Source organism: Rhamphochromis longiceps, linkage group LG12, assembly GCF_057381845.1.
Source record: "Rhamphochromis longiceps isolate RC_006_pf linkage group LG12, R_longiceps_female_GT1.1, whole genome shotgun sequence".
Lineage (NCBI taxonomy): Eukaryota > Metazoa > Chordata > Actinopteri > Cichliformes > Cichlidae > Rhamphochromis > Rhamphochromis longiceps.
Window position 1 is genome coordinate 45,916,399 of NC_140568.1, and position 16,267 is coordinate 45,932,665.

Genomic DNA, 16,267 nt, shown 5'->3' on the forward strand with positions numbered 1-16,267 from the left:
GGCTATGTCTTAAGGTGATGACCTTTGAACCGGATGTTGTTGTTGTCCGAGGGAAGCCCCGTTAAGTGGCTAGTTGTAAGATGGACAGTGTTCAATAAAGCAACATAAAGACTGTGCTTTATGTCCTGATTCAATTCAGAGTGCTCTGCCTAATTTAGTAATAAGGTGAGCATACAACAATGGCGACGAGGACGACACGGACCTGGATTTGTTTTTGTGAGAAGTAGACCCAGCGGCGGCACGGTGTTAGCGGAAAAAAAAACTTGTGGGCTAACATGGAAAAGTCGGGTATTCAACCATTCGCCTGCTACACGGATCCAGCTACGCTCGGACCGAGATGGACGCGCTGGTTAACATCCTTCGAGTTGTTTGCTGATGGGAAAGGTCTTATTTTGACGGATGATGCTACAGACGCGCTCTTCTACTGCACATGGCCGGACAGGACGTGCAGGACGTCTTCTCCACTCTACCACAGACGGGAGAGGCAAAGTTTTAAATATAGTTAAAACCCATATAGTATCTAAACTTCTCTTCCTTGCCACGGTTTTTCCTCCTCCTCACAAATCACTTTTACTTTTAAACAAACTGTGTGTTAAATTAATATGGGGAACAAACCGTGAGGTTACGAAACGAACTTTAATGTATAAAGGCAAAGAGTGTGGTGGATTGGGTGCGCCAGATCTCCGTATCACTTTGAGGATTCCTTTTATTAAAAATGTGTTTAGCGCTCTTAATAGGAGAACCCCATGGATTAGAGGTAACGAAGCACAATGGGGAAAACTAAAAGGTAGGGCTAGATCCAATATGCCGTATTATAAACTCCTTTTTGGTGACACTACGGAACAGTGGAAAGACCTTAATATTAACTGGACACAAGTATCCACTAAACAAGTATACAATATAATTAACAGTAAAAATAATGAAGGACAGATAAAATATAAGGGCGTGGGCGTAGAAGAATGCCCGCTAGTAGTTAAAAATATCTACGACAAATTAATCTCTGAAAATATGAGAGACACTGTGTGGTTGATATCTGTTGGACGCCTCCCCGTTAGAGCGGTGGTGCAGTGGAGCTGTTATGTTACCACCAAAGAATGTCCAATGCCACGGTGTGTCGAAGATGAAACCCTTGAACATTTACTGTTATCCTGTTATAGAACAGTAGAAATCAGACAACAGATGACTAAAATGGGTTTTGAAATTGACAACAATATACAAGCTATAAAATATGGTCTGTTTAAAGAAAAAATGTATGACAGTAAAAGACGCCTCTTTTGGCTTATTATGTGTGTCATTAACACCCACATTTGGAAAACCAGAGCCAAGGTGGTCATTGAGCAAAAAATGATAGATAGTGTTGCTGTGTGCAAAAATATCCTTACAGACCTGAGAAGGAGGAAGACTTTAGAACAAAAAAAGAATAGCCCTTTACCTTGGGACCTTTTGAAGATATAATTAATGTTAATATGTTTGATTAATTTAACTTTTGTATTAATGTATCTATTGTAAATTATTAAGAGATAGCAAGGGTGGTTAGGAAAAGACCTGCCGTGGGAGCTTTTATTATTATAATATGTAAAATAAGATGTGAATAATTTGTGCATGGTGCTTGTATTATGTGTATTTGTAATTGTGAATTTTGATATTTAAATAAAGTGATTTTAAAAAAAAAAAAAAAAAAGCAAAGGATTACAGCGCTGCGGTGACTGCGCTCAACACTTACTTTGTTCCTCAAGTGAATGCAGCATACGCACGCCAAACTTTCCACAAATTGTCCCAAACACCAGGTGAGACTGTGCAACAATTTTGTACACGTTTGAGGCGAGCTGCAAAAGACTGTGACTTTCAAGCTGACAATGATAACCAGATACGGGACGCTATCCTGAGTAAATGCACTTCTGAATATGTACGGAGAAAGCTGCTTGAGGAGGGTCCAGGCTTAACTCTAAATCGCACGTTAGAGGTGGCTTCACACTGTGAACGTGTGGAGGAGCAGATGGCGGCGATGAGTGTCACCGGGGAAAAGAAAGGAGAGGACACGGTCAGCCGGATTTTTACAGCAAAGAAAGAGAAGAACAACAGACCAAAAGGAAAAATGAAAGATGATAATAAAACAGAAAGACAGTGTTACAGGTGTGGTTATACTGACCACATGGGCAAAGATCCCAAATGCCCAGCACGAGGACAAACATGTCACAAGTGTAATGGTAAGGACCACTTTTCAAAAATGTGTCGTACAAAAAGACAAAAGAAACAAAATGTGAATGCTGTTGAACAAGATGATTATGCATTTACTGTAAATGATGATAATATACCTGAGAAACTTACCTTTTCTGTTGGGGGAATAGAGTTGAAAATGTTAGTTGACTCTGGAGCTACAAGTAATGTGATGGGAGAAAACATATGGGAAAAGCTAAAAGCTGAAAAGATAAAATGTCGCTCATATGTACCCAAAGAGCAGAGGAATTTATATGCATATTCCTCAGCACAGGCACGCACGGTTAAAGGTGCATTCAGATGTGAAATCAAGATTGGTGACAGGACTGAAGAGGCTGAATTTATTGTGATTAGAGGTAATGGTGAACCACTCCTGGGGAAAAAGACTGCCATAAAGTTAGGAGTGTTGAAAATAGGTGAAAATGTGGCGGCTGTCACAGATTTAAAGCACACTCTTAAAGAAAAGTATCCAAAAGTGTTCAAAGGAGTAGGAAAGCTAAACACCAAACAGATCAGCCTGTACATTGATCCAAATGTGAAACCAGTAGCACAGCCACTGAGGCGCATACCTTATCATTTGAGGGATGCAGTGGAGAAAAAGATCAATGAACTAATCGACATGGACATTATAGAACGTGTAGAAGGACCTACACCTTGGGTAAATCCTGTAGTGGTACTCCCAAAGAAATGTGACAAAGATATCAGAATGTGCTTAGACATGAGAAAAGCAAATGAGGCAATAATCAGGGAAAGATACCCCATACCCACTGTGGATGAAATCTTGCAAGGATTAAACGGCTCTGCAATCTTCACCAAACTCGATCTTAAGTGGGGATACCATCAGCTAGAGCTTACCCCGGAGTCAAGAGAGATAACTACATTTGCAGTGCACAACGGAGTATACCGGTACAAAAGGCTAATATTTGGAGTCTCATCAGCTAGTGAGCAATATCAGCATGAGATCGCCAATGCACTAGCTGGCATTGAAGGAGTTGAGAACATTTCAGATGACGTAATCATACACGCGCCAGACCAGGAAACCCATGATAAACGCCTGCATGCTGTGATGAAGAGACTCTCTGACTGTGGCCTGACGCTAAACTCAGAGAAGTGTCAGTTCAACATGGACAGACTTGTGTTCATGGGAATACTGCTGACACAGAAAGGCATCGGCCCGACTGAAGAAAGAGTGAGAGCTGTGGTGGAAGCCCGAGAACCGAAGAATGCTACTGAGGTGAGAAGCTTTCTTGGACTGGTAGGCTTCAGTAGCAGGTTCATACCACAGTTTGCTACACTCTCTGAACCACTAAGACGTTTAACTCGAAAAGAAACTATGTTTACATTTGGGCCAGAACAAAAGCAAGCATTTGAAAGACTAAAGACTGAGTTAGCCAGAGCAGGTACCCTAGCCTATTTTGACAAAGAAGCCCCAACCAGAGTCATAGCAGATGCAAGCCCTGTAGGCTTGGGCGCAGTGCTAATACAAATACAGAACGGAGAAGAGGTACCAGTGTGCTACGTAAGTTGGAGTTTAACGGACTGTGAGCGAAGATATTCTCAAACAGAAAGAGAAGCCCTAGCACTGGTATGGGCATGTGAGAGACTACATCCATATGTGTATGGCAGGAAGTTTGACCTCATCACAGACCACAAGCCATTAGAGGTCATATACAGCCAGAAATCTAAACCTTGTGCACGCATAGAAAGATGGGTTCTCAGACTGCAACCATATGACTTTAAAGTAGTGCACATTGCGGGAAAGCAAAACATTGCGGATTCACTGTCAAGACTGCTGGCTGACACCACGTCAAAAGAGACACATAAGCATGAATCTGAAGAATATGTGAGATTTGTTGCAGTTAATGCTACTCCAAAAGCACTCACAACAAGAGAGGTTGAAGAAGCCTCTGCTACAGACTCAGAATTAACAGAAGTGCGAAGAGCTATTGAAAATGGACACTTTGAAAAATGCAAAACATATGCACCCATTGCAAATGAACTGTGTGTCATCGGCTACATAGTTTTGCGGGGAACTCGCATTGTATTGCCAGAAAACCTCAGAGCTCAAGCACTGTCACTAGCTCATGAAGGACATTTAGTAATTGTTGGAACCAAACAGCATCTCAGAACAAAAGTTTGGTGGCCAGGGATGGACAAAGCTGCAGAAAAGTTTTGTAAAGCTTGTCACGGATGTCAAATAGTAGCCAGACCAGATCCACCTGAACCACTGAGAAACACACTTTTACCAGATGGACCATGGCGAGATGTGGCGGTAGACTTACTGGGACCGCTACCTTCGAACCACTCAATACTTGTACTGATAGATTACTACAGTCGGTACTATGAGTATGATGTAATGTCATCTACAACTGCTGAAAAAGTCATTGACTCTATTGACTGTATATTTAGCAGACATGGGCTACCAGTTACAATCAAATCTGATAACGGCCCACAGTTCAAATCTGAGCTGTTCAGAGAATATTGTGAAACTAATGGAATCAAACATATAAGAACTACACCAAAATGGGCTCAAGCAAATGGGGAAGTGGAACGTCAAAATGCATCATTGATGAAAAGAATCAGGATCGCACAAGCCGAAGGACTTGACTGGAAACGAGAGCTAAGAAAATATGTAACAGTGTATCGCAGCATTGAACATCCAACCACGGGCAAAAGTCCAGCAGAACTACTGTTCAACCGCAAAATGAGAGGAAAGTTACCGAACATCAGTGAGGCTAAAACAACGGAGTTGGACGTGCGTGACAGAGACGCTGAACAGAAGGGAAAATCAAAGATTTATGCTGATGAACGAAGGGGAGCTGAGTATTCAAAAGTTGACTCGGGAGACACAGTGCTGGTTCAACAAGACAAAGTGGACAAGTTTACAACACCATTCAACGCAACACCACACAAAGTTGTAAGCAGAACTGGAAACCAAGTCATTATTGAATCACCAACAGGAGCTCGCTATCACCGGAATACCACACATGTGAAGAAATACGAGACGAATGAGACCAGAGAAGGACACTATGACACAATACCTGAAAGGGAGGAAGGAACACCCACAAAGACTGACACCTTCACTCCAACACCACAAGAGGGCTCCCAGGGGCCAGAGAGACCAAGTAGATCACAGAGGGCTAAAAAGATACCCGAGAGGTTTCGTGATTTTGTGGTGAAATGAACTATAATATGTTAAGGTGAAGAGGTAACTTAAAGTTGGCAAGTTTCAAGTTCATATGTGTATTTCGACATGTATATATTGAAAAAAGAAAGGTACATGTGTGGTGAGACAGTTAGATTATATACTTGTTAGAAAGTAAGACAAGAAGAATGTTCAGTGTTGGAAAAAAAAAAAAAGACATCAAAGTTATTACAACTAAAGTTTGAGTCTAAGGAAAAGGGGGATGTCATGTATTGATATGGCTATGTCTTAAGGTGATGACCTTTGAACCGGATGTTGTTGTTGTCCGAGGGAAGCCCCGTTAAGTGGCTAGTTGTAAGATGGACAGTGTTCAATAAAGCAACATAAAGACCGTGCTTTATGTCCTGATTCAATTCAGAGTGCTCTGCCTAATTTAGTAATAAGGTGAGCATACAACATGTACCTGACATTTTTGCAGTCTCATTAGGAGTCTGTATTCCTAATGAGACTGTACATAGTAGTTTCTGATCTGTCTCCACGTTCACTTCTCTTCCATATTCGTACTGATGGAAACGTTCTGCACTGCTAGCATCTCTTTCTCTCTTTGTGCGTAACGCTGCTCAGTTCGTCAGTGAGTGGATGGGTAAGCAGCTGGATGGTCATCTTGTAGTAAGACAGCACCGAAGCCACTTTTGGAAGCATCGACGGATTGTGTTACTGGAAGCTGTACGTCATAGTATCTGAGTATCTGAGTACCGGGCTTCCACATGAACTACATCTGAATCAGTAACTATTCATACCTATCATGACACTGACCACAAACCGTCCCCCGGTTATTTTGTAGTACTGGTAGTAATATTTATAGCAGTATTTGTAGTACTTTTGTTTGTTTTGATTGTTTCAGAGTTTGAGGGTTCAAAGGCCGGGTCCTCCAGTCTGCAGCCCAGGCTCCCCCAGTGCCCCACTGGTCAGATACTGATGAAGCTTGTTTCAGTGAGGGGTCACAGATCAGAAATGATCAAAACTACAAACATGAATATTTCACCCTGCAGACCAGCAGTGGTGAAAAAGCGGAGGGCAGAGCTTGGTTTGCCTGCGAGTCTGAAGCGGCGTCATCACTAACGTGTTGGTGAGCGCCATGGCTCAACTTCCATCGGCACACCTCTGAACAGCTGTGACAGTACGCACGCTCATTTTAACATTCAGCAGAGCTGATCTTTGCCTGCCAATCCAACCAAGTACACCTTCAGGACCTCCGGTTGTTCTGCTGCTCGGCCTGCAGGGGGCGGCAGAGAGCCACGCTGCTTTCACAGGCTGTAGGGAATTGGAAACTCCAACAGAAACCAGATTAAAGCAGGAGTGAAACAGCGAGCTGAAGCTTGGAACAAGAAGAATTGATGCCTTTGTTTTTTCCTGCATTATAAATCAAGCGCTGCTTTCTCTTACAGTCTGATATCTGTCATCAACCTGTGGGAGCCTCATGAATGTCTCCGCCTCCATCACCTGCTGCCCCGCAGGACCAACTCAAGTTTTATTAATAGGGCTATCAGATGTGTACCAACCTGACCTCTGACAACACAGCTGATGGTCCCAACCCCATTAAGAAGGGAAGAAATTTCACCATTGAACCCGTGTGAAAGGCACACCTGTGAGGTGAAACCATGTCAGGTGACTACATCATGAAACTCACTAAAAGAAGAACGAGGGTTTGCAGCGCTGTCAACAAAGCAAAGGGTGGAATCTAAAACATAAAACATATTTAGAGTTATCTCTCATTTTTTCTTTGCTGCATAATGCCATATATCTAAATATATTTGATGTCTTCAGTTTGTATCTATAATGTACAAAGTAGCAAAAGTTGAAATGAGAAGGTGTGTCCCAACCTTGACTGGCAGTGCAAAAGGGAATTTGTGCTTAAATTGAAATTACATTTTTTTTCTTAAAGAAATGGTTTAGTTCATGTAATTATTCTATCACGTGTCATTTTCATTGCAAATATTAATCACGGTTAAATTAAATGCAGTTCCAGCTGTAGAGGAGGTCCGCACTCCCGTGTGAACGAAGTACCGACTGGAACGGACAAGCACGCGAGTACGAACATGCGTACTTGAGTATTAATGCACGGCTCTCATCAATGAAGTCTAACTTTTCCGAGCACTCTTGAACGCAGCAGAGGGATAACGCGTCAGACCGGCTCGCAGCGCACGCTCGTCGGAGATAGTCTATTAAAGCAACACGAGCCACTACGTCACAGCGTCACGGACACTGTCCCACTCAAACGGAGACCCACATAGACTGCGCGTGCGCCGGTGTCCCGGTATAGGCTCGGAGTGAGGCCTCTGTCGGCTGCTCTCCGAGCTTCGTACGTTCAGCGGGCCTCTGCGCTCATGTCTCCCCGGCTGTTGAGGCTGGTTTCCGGCTCGGACTCTGTGGTTCTCTGACTCCCTGTTCGCGGTGTATTGGTTCTCGGATGGCGGCGATGCTCTGGCTGGGAGCGGCGGCGACGGTCTTCTGCCTGGTGCCCGGCTCCCTGGGAGGCGCAGGCCGGCTCTACACGGAGGAGGACCCGCTGGTGATCCTGAGCAGCGACAGCCTGAAGTCCGCCGTCACTAACTCGTCCTCGGCCTGGCTCATCCAGTTCTTCTCGTCCTGGTGTGGACACTGCATCCAGTACTCCAGCACATGGAAGGCTCTGGCCCAGGACGTGAAAGGTACTGCTGCGAAGATACTGTTCCCCGTGCGTTCGGGTCAAACCAGACTCTATTCAAAAATATGCTGTTTACATCGTGTCCGTTAATCGGTGAAAATAGGACCAAATTTTAAGCATAGTCTGAGTGCTTTCCGATGACGTCAGATCTCTGTACCGATTCGGCGTTAAAACAATTAACAATAAACTTATCAGTTGTTTATTTTTAGCTCATTTTCCTGCTGCTAGCTCGCTCTTGTAAACGTTTTCGGTTGTTCAGAGAAACTTAAATGTAGCGTTTATTTCAATGGGGTTCTGAATGGCAGGGAGACTCCGTGTGTGGACGTGCTGGGACAGGTAAATCGTTCAAACTACAGACCGAAGGAAGCGACATCCCGGGATGAAGGTGTGCTAACGATGAGGGCAGCTGGGGACACAGCGTCAGGTGCTAACGGCAGGTAGCCAACAGTGCGAGGGACTCAGGTGTGTCCCTGCTGAGTGGAACAGACTCGGTAACAAAGGTTTAAGGGCTTTAAAGGCTGTCAGTTCAAAGGTCACAGCTAAAAGCTGAAATGACTGCAGAGATACTGATCAGTATTTGAGACTCTTGATTTGTGTTATGATGTGTTTGGTTATTGATCAGCGATTGGCTGCACTGATTGGAAGCCAGTGAGGGCCACACCAGAGCAGGGCCCTTTTTCAGGAAGCCGGTTTAGAAAACTCAGAGTGAAAAACGATACTCAGGGTTGAGTAACCCCGAACTGTCCAACTCGGAATATTCTGTTTCAGAAAGGCTGATAACAATTAGTTCAGTCAACGCGGAGTTGCTTTAACCCCAAGTTAAGCGCGCGCACGAGGATACATAAAGCCCAGGGGCCCGTTCTTCGTACCTCGCTTACTACATCCAAGATCAAATGAAACATCCAAGATCAAATCATCGCGCTAACTCTGAGCTCGCTAATCCGGTTCCCCGAACACACCTGCTGTTGACGATCAGTACAGCTGGATGAAGTAATGTGAGATCACTGGGTGGCTTAACAGGGGCTACGCATCGATAGTAGAAACATTGATCGGCAACCCTTTGATTGGTCGGCGAAAATGTCGAAGGAGCGCACTCGGTATTTTTCGGCAGCAGAGCAAGAACTCTTGATTGAGGGATTTCAGGAGTTTCAGAGTTTAATTAAAATGCAAGGGAACACTGCAAAGGCTGCAAAAGCAAGGAGAGAGGGCTGGCAGAAAGTTGCTGACAAATTAAACTCGTAAGTAATTTAATAATAACAATAATAATGGAGTGGATTGATATAGCGCTTTACAATGCCACTATTCAGTCACTCTCACATTCACACACTGGTGGAGGCAGCTACGGTTGTAGCCACAGCTGCCCTGGGACAGACTGACAGAAGCCAGGCTGCCATATTGCGCCATCGGCCCCTCTGGCCAACACCAGTAGGCGGTAGGGTAGATTTATCATATCACACCATATTATCCAATATTATATTACATTATATTATATTATAATATGTTATATTATATCCCCTTTCACATTAGAGCCATGACAGGACCCACTAGAACATGGGGACAAGTAAAAGTGAAATATAAGAATATTCTACAGAATGGTAATATTTATCACTTATATTGCTTTTAGTCTCTTGAAAAGAGAGCCTGAAATAATCTGTTTGTTTGTTTATAACAGCAACCAAGAAAAGGGCGGAGCAAAAAAAGACAGGTGGTGGTCCTGCACCCCCTCGTCAACAAGTTGGTTAAGTAAATAATATCCTCACGGGAATATCGATATCTCTCTATGAGCACACTGTCGCGCTGAGCTAAAGGATCCTGTCTATCCCGCAATATACGCTGGATTCTGAGGACTCTCCTTATCAATCTTGCACCTTCCGCAATGGGTTGCTCGCGTATACGGACAGGACATGGCTGCAACAGACTTCCCAAATCCACCTTCGCTTTTATAGCCGTGGTCTCTCATCTTGATTACACGAAGTAATTTACAATTACTACTCTGAAATATGAATTACATCTGTAATAATCACATACATGTAATAGAATGATTAATAGTACATTTCCCTTTTTTTACGAAATGACCTGTATGTATCTGTGTGACATCAATAAAAGGATCAGGTGCTGCATTATCTTTAGTTACATTGATAATATTTATTTATGGTAAAACAGTGGTAAAATATCGCTGTTGCTTTCGTATAAATGAAGCGGACATACCTGCGTGGCCGCGATCTAATCCTGTTTACATAAAGTAAGCCTGCTCCCGAGCAGGTTTACGCTTACGGCTCTGTTGCTATGGCAGCAAGTCCCGGATGAGCTTCGGGGAACCGAACGATCCAGGATCACGCGAAATCGTCAACAATCAAATCCAGCTAACTTACTTAGCGAGGTACGAAGAACGGACCCTTGATTAGTGGAGCACAGATTAAGCGAGTCACCATGGAGACGGAGGGAAAGAAGGCGCGGTCAATGTATTTCACAGCGCTTGAGGCCGAAATTCTGATGGCAGCATATGCCGATAACATGCAAATTTTGCGGAAAAAAGTAACGCAGCCTCAGCTGCAAAAGAAAGGGAGCATGCATGGCAAAACATAGCCGACAGAGTCAATGCGTGAGTGTTAATTTAAACATTGATCGAGGGATTTCCACCCATTTAACACGTTATTTTATTATATTTTATTTTTTATTTCATACATTTGATTTTGTGATGTGATGTGAGCGCAGGTGCAACCCAACAGGCCCCAAACATTCCTGGCAGCAAGTAAAAATGAAATATAAAAATATAGTCCAAACAGGTAAGGTGTAATTGTATTATGAGCCATAGTGCTTGGTCTGTTTGTCCCATGTAAATCAATTGCAGTTAGAGGCTACATTAATTTCCTTTCTGTAAGCACTTATTGAAATTATCTGAGCACATTACAAGTACATATTTGCTTACTCTGTATGCTCAAATGTGACCCGTTATAGCCAACAGAAAAACAGGTGGGGGTCCTCCACCACCACCACTCACAGAGGCTGGCCACTTGGCTTCCACATTTGTGATAATGTTGGCAGCATCACATATGATCTTCACAGTGCAGAGAACACAAATTAGCATCCATTACTATAATGAAATAATTTGTTAGTTTGAAATGCTACAGGGAACTATGTACCTGCACATTAATGCTGTGGAAAGACTTCCTGTTCACATAGTCTCCTTCATTTACTGAAGGAGCAATGATTGGAATGTGAGTGCCATCTATACAGCCAATCACGCCTGGGAACCCTGAAAATAAATGTGCAATTTAAGTAGTAGTCCAAGTATCACCACATCATACATTAAGTTTTGTTCATCCTGATACCTGCAATTTTGTGGCATCCCTCTTTGATAAATCTTGTGGGTCTATGACCGGGGAACACCACAGACGAGTACAGGAGACGTTTCAGTGCAACTGTAACATTCCTGACTGCCCGACAGACGGTAGCCTTGGAAACGTGCTCAGCGTCACCAATATTATACAGAAAGCTCCCGTTTGCAAAAAACCGAAGTGCGATACAAATAATATGTACAGAACTGAGAGGATGTCCGCGATGTGTCACATGAGCAATATTAGGCCTGAGGATGTTATTCAAATAAATTATAGATTGTGCTGAAAAACGGTAACGTTCACACAGGAAATCATCAGGAAATGATAAAATGTCCAAACGCGCTCTGATCACTCTCTCCCGGCGGAGAGCTCTGCGGAGGATTTGGGCTTCAACATCTACTGGCTCTTCAAGGAAGGAGCACGCCATGTCTGACACTTCCTACAGTCAGGTTTCCGACAAAGAGGCGGAGAAGGTCAGGGTTAGTTGAAGTAAACCTGCTAGGGGGCAGGTTAGCTTCACGGAGTGTGTCGTCATAGTAACTCACTCAGAATTAATCTAAACTCGCTTTGTGAAACCGGAAACCCAGAGTTTTCGTTAACTCAGGGTATACTTACTCAGAGTTTGCACTAAACCGGCTTCCTGAAACAGGGCCCAGAAGGTGGATGAAGGTAAACACTGATGTTTGTTACTGGAGTCACCAATGCAGACGTGTCCCTCCTGGGCCTCCGGAGCTTGAGGACCCGATGGTGTTTGTACTGAAGCACCTGCGGCTCCTAATCTTTTCCCACCAGATCGAACACACACAGTTTCCATTCACATGTTTGTATACCTGTCCACGTGAGGACCCTCCCTCTGACCGTCACCTGCGTCGTCTTTCCCTGCAGACTGTTTTTCCTAAACCTCTCACCTGTACGTTGTTACACCCCAGCCCAGGGAAAACCGGCGTGCGACATAAGGAAAATAAAAATAAGGAAAAATGCCCCCCCACTCCCTGCTCTTAAGGAGGACGAACCAACAAAAAACAGCTACCACAGATTTCACAACAGCCAGTCAGTTTATTGAGTCCCAAAAGGTAGCAGGCATCAGGGTGAGCATGGCCAAAACAAACAAAAACTCTAGAAATGAATTGCAGCTGGCTTACCTTCACAGAAAACCCCAAACATAATTTACAGGTGTCTTACCTGCCTCTCTAACCAAAAACAGGAGAAAAGGTTCCCAAAGAAAAATGGCTTCTCACCCCTACAGCTACCGAGTAAAAACAGTATCGACAACTATTTACATCTATTTACAACACAGGGGGCGATCACGACAAACTGAAACACAGGGCTTAAATACATAGAGGGAGCAATCAGGGAATGGACAACAGGAGGGAAACACAGCTGGGGCGAATCAGAACTGACGAGACAAGGAAGCGTAAACTGAACACACTGAGATAAGACAGACCTTCAAAGTAAAACAGGAAACACATAACAGTCACGCCTAACACAAAACACTGACAACATTGGATCATAACAACGTTTAAAGCGCTCCTGTCCTCTGTGATCTGGATGTAAAGTGAATTTTGTGGATGTTTTCGTCACCCAACGCCAGTAAAGCCATACGAGGCTCTCTGTTCTGGGGGAGGCCTGGGGTTGCTCAGCCCTCCTGAACACTTGGAGGTCTTCAGACTTCTTCTCTGGTGTTCTGGACCTTTGTCAGAGGAGTATGTGGGCTCTGCAGCAGCTTCTGTCTAACACTCATGAGGTTTCCTCACTTCCTCTTCCTGTTGCGTCCCCTGTGTCACAGCCCCTCCCTGCCACAGAGGCAGCGAGGAGATTTGAGAAAGTTTTTTTATGAGAGTTTAACCAGTTTCTGATGAAACAACCCGACCTCCCAGCGAGGCCGGATCACTGCACGTGTGCACAAACATGTTGTTCTGAGGAAGACTACATGAAAGTTTCAGTTCCATTAGCAATAATAAGTATTGGAAGCGGTCGTTGTAACACAGGTTTTGGATTTGAAGCCAGTTAAAGTCAGCCCAGCGTCACTGAGTGCAACAGGCGTCACATTTTAATCCAAGTGTCACCCTTCATCTACAGCACTGTGCAAAAGTCCTGAGCCGCCCCACATCTCTTTATATTTTGCAGGAGACACACTGTTGTCGTTTTTTAAGTCTTGAGTAATCACTGCCCAAGATTTTTGGACTGCTAATAACCAGAATCGTTTCCCAGCATGCTTTGCAGTGTGTCCTAAAAAATGCAATGAAACTGGACTTTCTACAGCACATGAGCAGCGTGAAGAGTCATGTCCAGTCACAGACATTTGTGTTTGCACATTTCCAGAAAGCGCTGCACATATTTCAAATTTTCCTCTGGAATATAAAGACATGAGGGGCGGCTCAGGACTTTTGCACAGTGCTGTGGATAAACTGGTGAAGGGAGCTGCTTTAAATAGAAGTACCTGATACCTGTGCAGCACGGGGCTGCAGCCTGCTCCAGGACTCAGCAACGCTCACACAGTCTCAAACCGTGTGCAACCGACAAAACAACCAGTCCCGAAACACGCCCTGACTAACACACACACAGTGACACACACGCTTCCTTTTAAACCTGCAGAGGTAAATGGTGACTGCTGCCGCCCTCTGCAGGCTGCAGGGGGTAACTGCATGCTCTCTCTGCGTTACCATCAAAGAGACAAAGTAGAAGAATGAAAACCAGAGGAAATCGATGTTTCTGGCACCTGTTTGAACTTTGGCCTGAACGACACACCTGTGGCTGAAACACACCTGGACCTCGGTCTGCATTCAGCCTGTGTTTCTCCCGCCGTCGGTCTGTCTAACCGTCGTGCAGGCGTCCGCGGGGTGAAAAGGGATGAATGGCGAGTCTTAGGCGCACGCTCGTTACTGCTATTAGAAAGTGAGCGAGTGCACTTCTGATGAATCGCGTCATCGTAACTCACGACGACTCCACACATAACGAGCTCGTCCACCTCCAAACTGGATGGCACCTGTCAGCAGGTTAAAGAAGGTGTGTGTGTGTGTGTGTGTGTGTGTGTGTGTGTGTGTGTGTGTGTGTGTGTGTGTGTGTCAGACTGGCAGGATGCCATCAGCGTGGGTGTGTTGGACTGCGCTCAGGAGGAAAACTTTGACGTCTGTAAGGACTACAGCATCAAGTTCTACCCCACCTTCAAGGTACGTCAGCATGTACCTGCTGCAGGTGTTTACACTGCTGCCGGTTAGTGTCGCCCCCCGCAGGGGCTGATGGGTAATAACCACCTCATTTTTCTATCCTCAGTTCTTCTGGGCCCACAGTCCACCATCGGAGCGAGGGACGACCTACAGAGGTGAGACTCACCTGAACGTCCCGCTCACTTCCTTCCTTCCTTCCTTCCTTCCTTCCTTCCTTCCTTCCTTAGGACTCGATTAAAAACAAACACAAGAGTCGACCTTTTAAATAAAGACATGTATTTTTGTTTATGTTGTTAAAAACGATGACTGTGTGTGCAGGTGCAGACCGGTCGATCCCGTCTGTCCGTCAGCTGATGGTGAACGTCCTGCAGAACCACACTAATCTGGACCGGCCCAAGCACTGCCCTCCTTTAGAGCCCTACAGGTACCTGGACCTAAACCTGGACCGGGTCGGAGTCTGTGCCACTGCTAACCTCGCTCTTTATGTTCGTCTGCAGCGCTGCTCAACTGCTACCTCTGCTGGGTCAAAGGTCAGATCACTACACGGCCATCCTGGTGGAGGAACCGGACTCGTACGTGGGGCGAGAGGTAACCAGAACAGGAAAGAGGAGACTCGGTCAAAGTCACAGATCAGAACGGGAACAGGAAGCGCTGTCCGATAAACCTGCAACACACGGAGACGAGCGCGTCGATTTAGAAAACTCAGTGTAGCTTCCGTCTATATACGTTTACAATACAGTCTGTGCTCTTATTTTGAAAGTTCAGTCACCACCAACCTGCTGAGGACTTCCTATCCTGCTTTCCTACAGCACACTTTGCCCGTCTGTACATCAGTGCATCTGTCTGAAGGAGCGCTTCAGCCTCATGTCTCTCTGATGTCCAGCAGGGGGCGACACTCTGCAATGAGCTCACCTGGAAACTTGCTGCTGATGAGTTTGAGTTCTCATCAGCAGTTTCAGCTGTGACAGAATAAACATGACGTTTATGTTGGAGATGATGGTCCCGTTAGAGTCAGAGGAACAGGAAGCAGGGGAGCATTCAGGGCGGGGCTAGTTACATCCAGGTTATAAAGATGGAGGTGGTACAAATGCCCACCCCAAGAGTGACATCATGGTAGTTATGGCCATCTTTAATATACAGTCTGTGTTCCGTACGGGTGCAGCAGGTGTTGGTTGGTGTCCTCACCTGTACAAACCTGTGTGTCTCCAGGTGATCCTGGACCTGCTGCAGTATTTGGGTGTGCAGGTGAAGAGAGCTCTGAGCTCTGATCGCCCCCTGGTGGACGCTCTGAAGCTCACTGCCTTCCCTGCCATCTACCTGCTTCATCCCAATGGGACACATGCACACCTGCACAGGTAAAGTTGAACCCTTGGACAGTAACAGGGGGAGTAACCGATGTTCGATTTTCTGACTGACACCTCCTTCTGCAGCGAGAAGCCGCTGCGTTTCTTCTTCTCCTCCTTGCTGAGGACGTTACCTGGAGTCCAGCGCCGTTTAAAGTCGAGCAGCACCAGCAGTTCCGGTGCGAGCCAGGTGGGGGCGCTGCCGGGCAAACAGAACACAGAACCATGGAGGGACTTTGACAGGTAAGAGACTCGCTCTGATCGGGTCAGGTAGAATGACTCGGACCTCAGATCAGGTGACCTGTACGTCTCTGCAGGTCTAAGGTGTACACGGCCGACTTGGAGACAGC

General features: G+C 45.2%; 2 protein-coding genes across 2 annotated transcripts in view; one reads left to right on the top strand and one right to left on the bottom strand.

Annotated features, from left to right (window-relative positions):
- LOC146658272 (uncharacterized) overlaps positions 1 to 16,267 on the bottom strand; it is a 187,718-nt gene that overhangs the window by 142,014 nt on the left and 29,437 nt on the right. The window lies entirely within an intron of this gene.
- qsox2 (quiescin Q6 sulfhydryl oxidase 2) overlaps positions 7,613 to 16,267 on the top strand; it is a 13,198-nt gene continuing 4,543 nt past the window's right edge. The window contains exons 1-8 of the mRNA XM_085426657.1: positions 7,613 to 8,073; positions 14,477 to 14,577; positions 14,681 to 14,729; positions 14,893 to 14,998; positions 15,072 to 15,162; positions 15,784 to 15,929; positions 16,005 to 16,160; positions 16,235 to 16,267. The exon at positions 16,235 to 16,267 is cut by the window's right edge and continues 97 nt beyond it. Coding sequence (XP_085282783.1) covers positions 7,833 to 8,073; positions 14,477 to 14,577; positions 14,681 to 14,729; positions 14,893 to 14,998; positions 15,072 to 15,162; positions 15,784 to 15,929; positions 16,005 to 16,160; positions 16,235 to 16,267 — 923 coding nt within the window. The 5' untranslated portion in view covers positions 7,613 to 7,832. The remainder of the gene's footprint in view (positions 8,074 to 14,476; positions 14,578 to 14,680; positions 14,730 to 14,892; positions 14,999 to 15,071; positions 15,163 to 15,783; positions 15,930 to 16,004; positions 16,161 to 16,234) is intronic.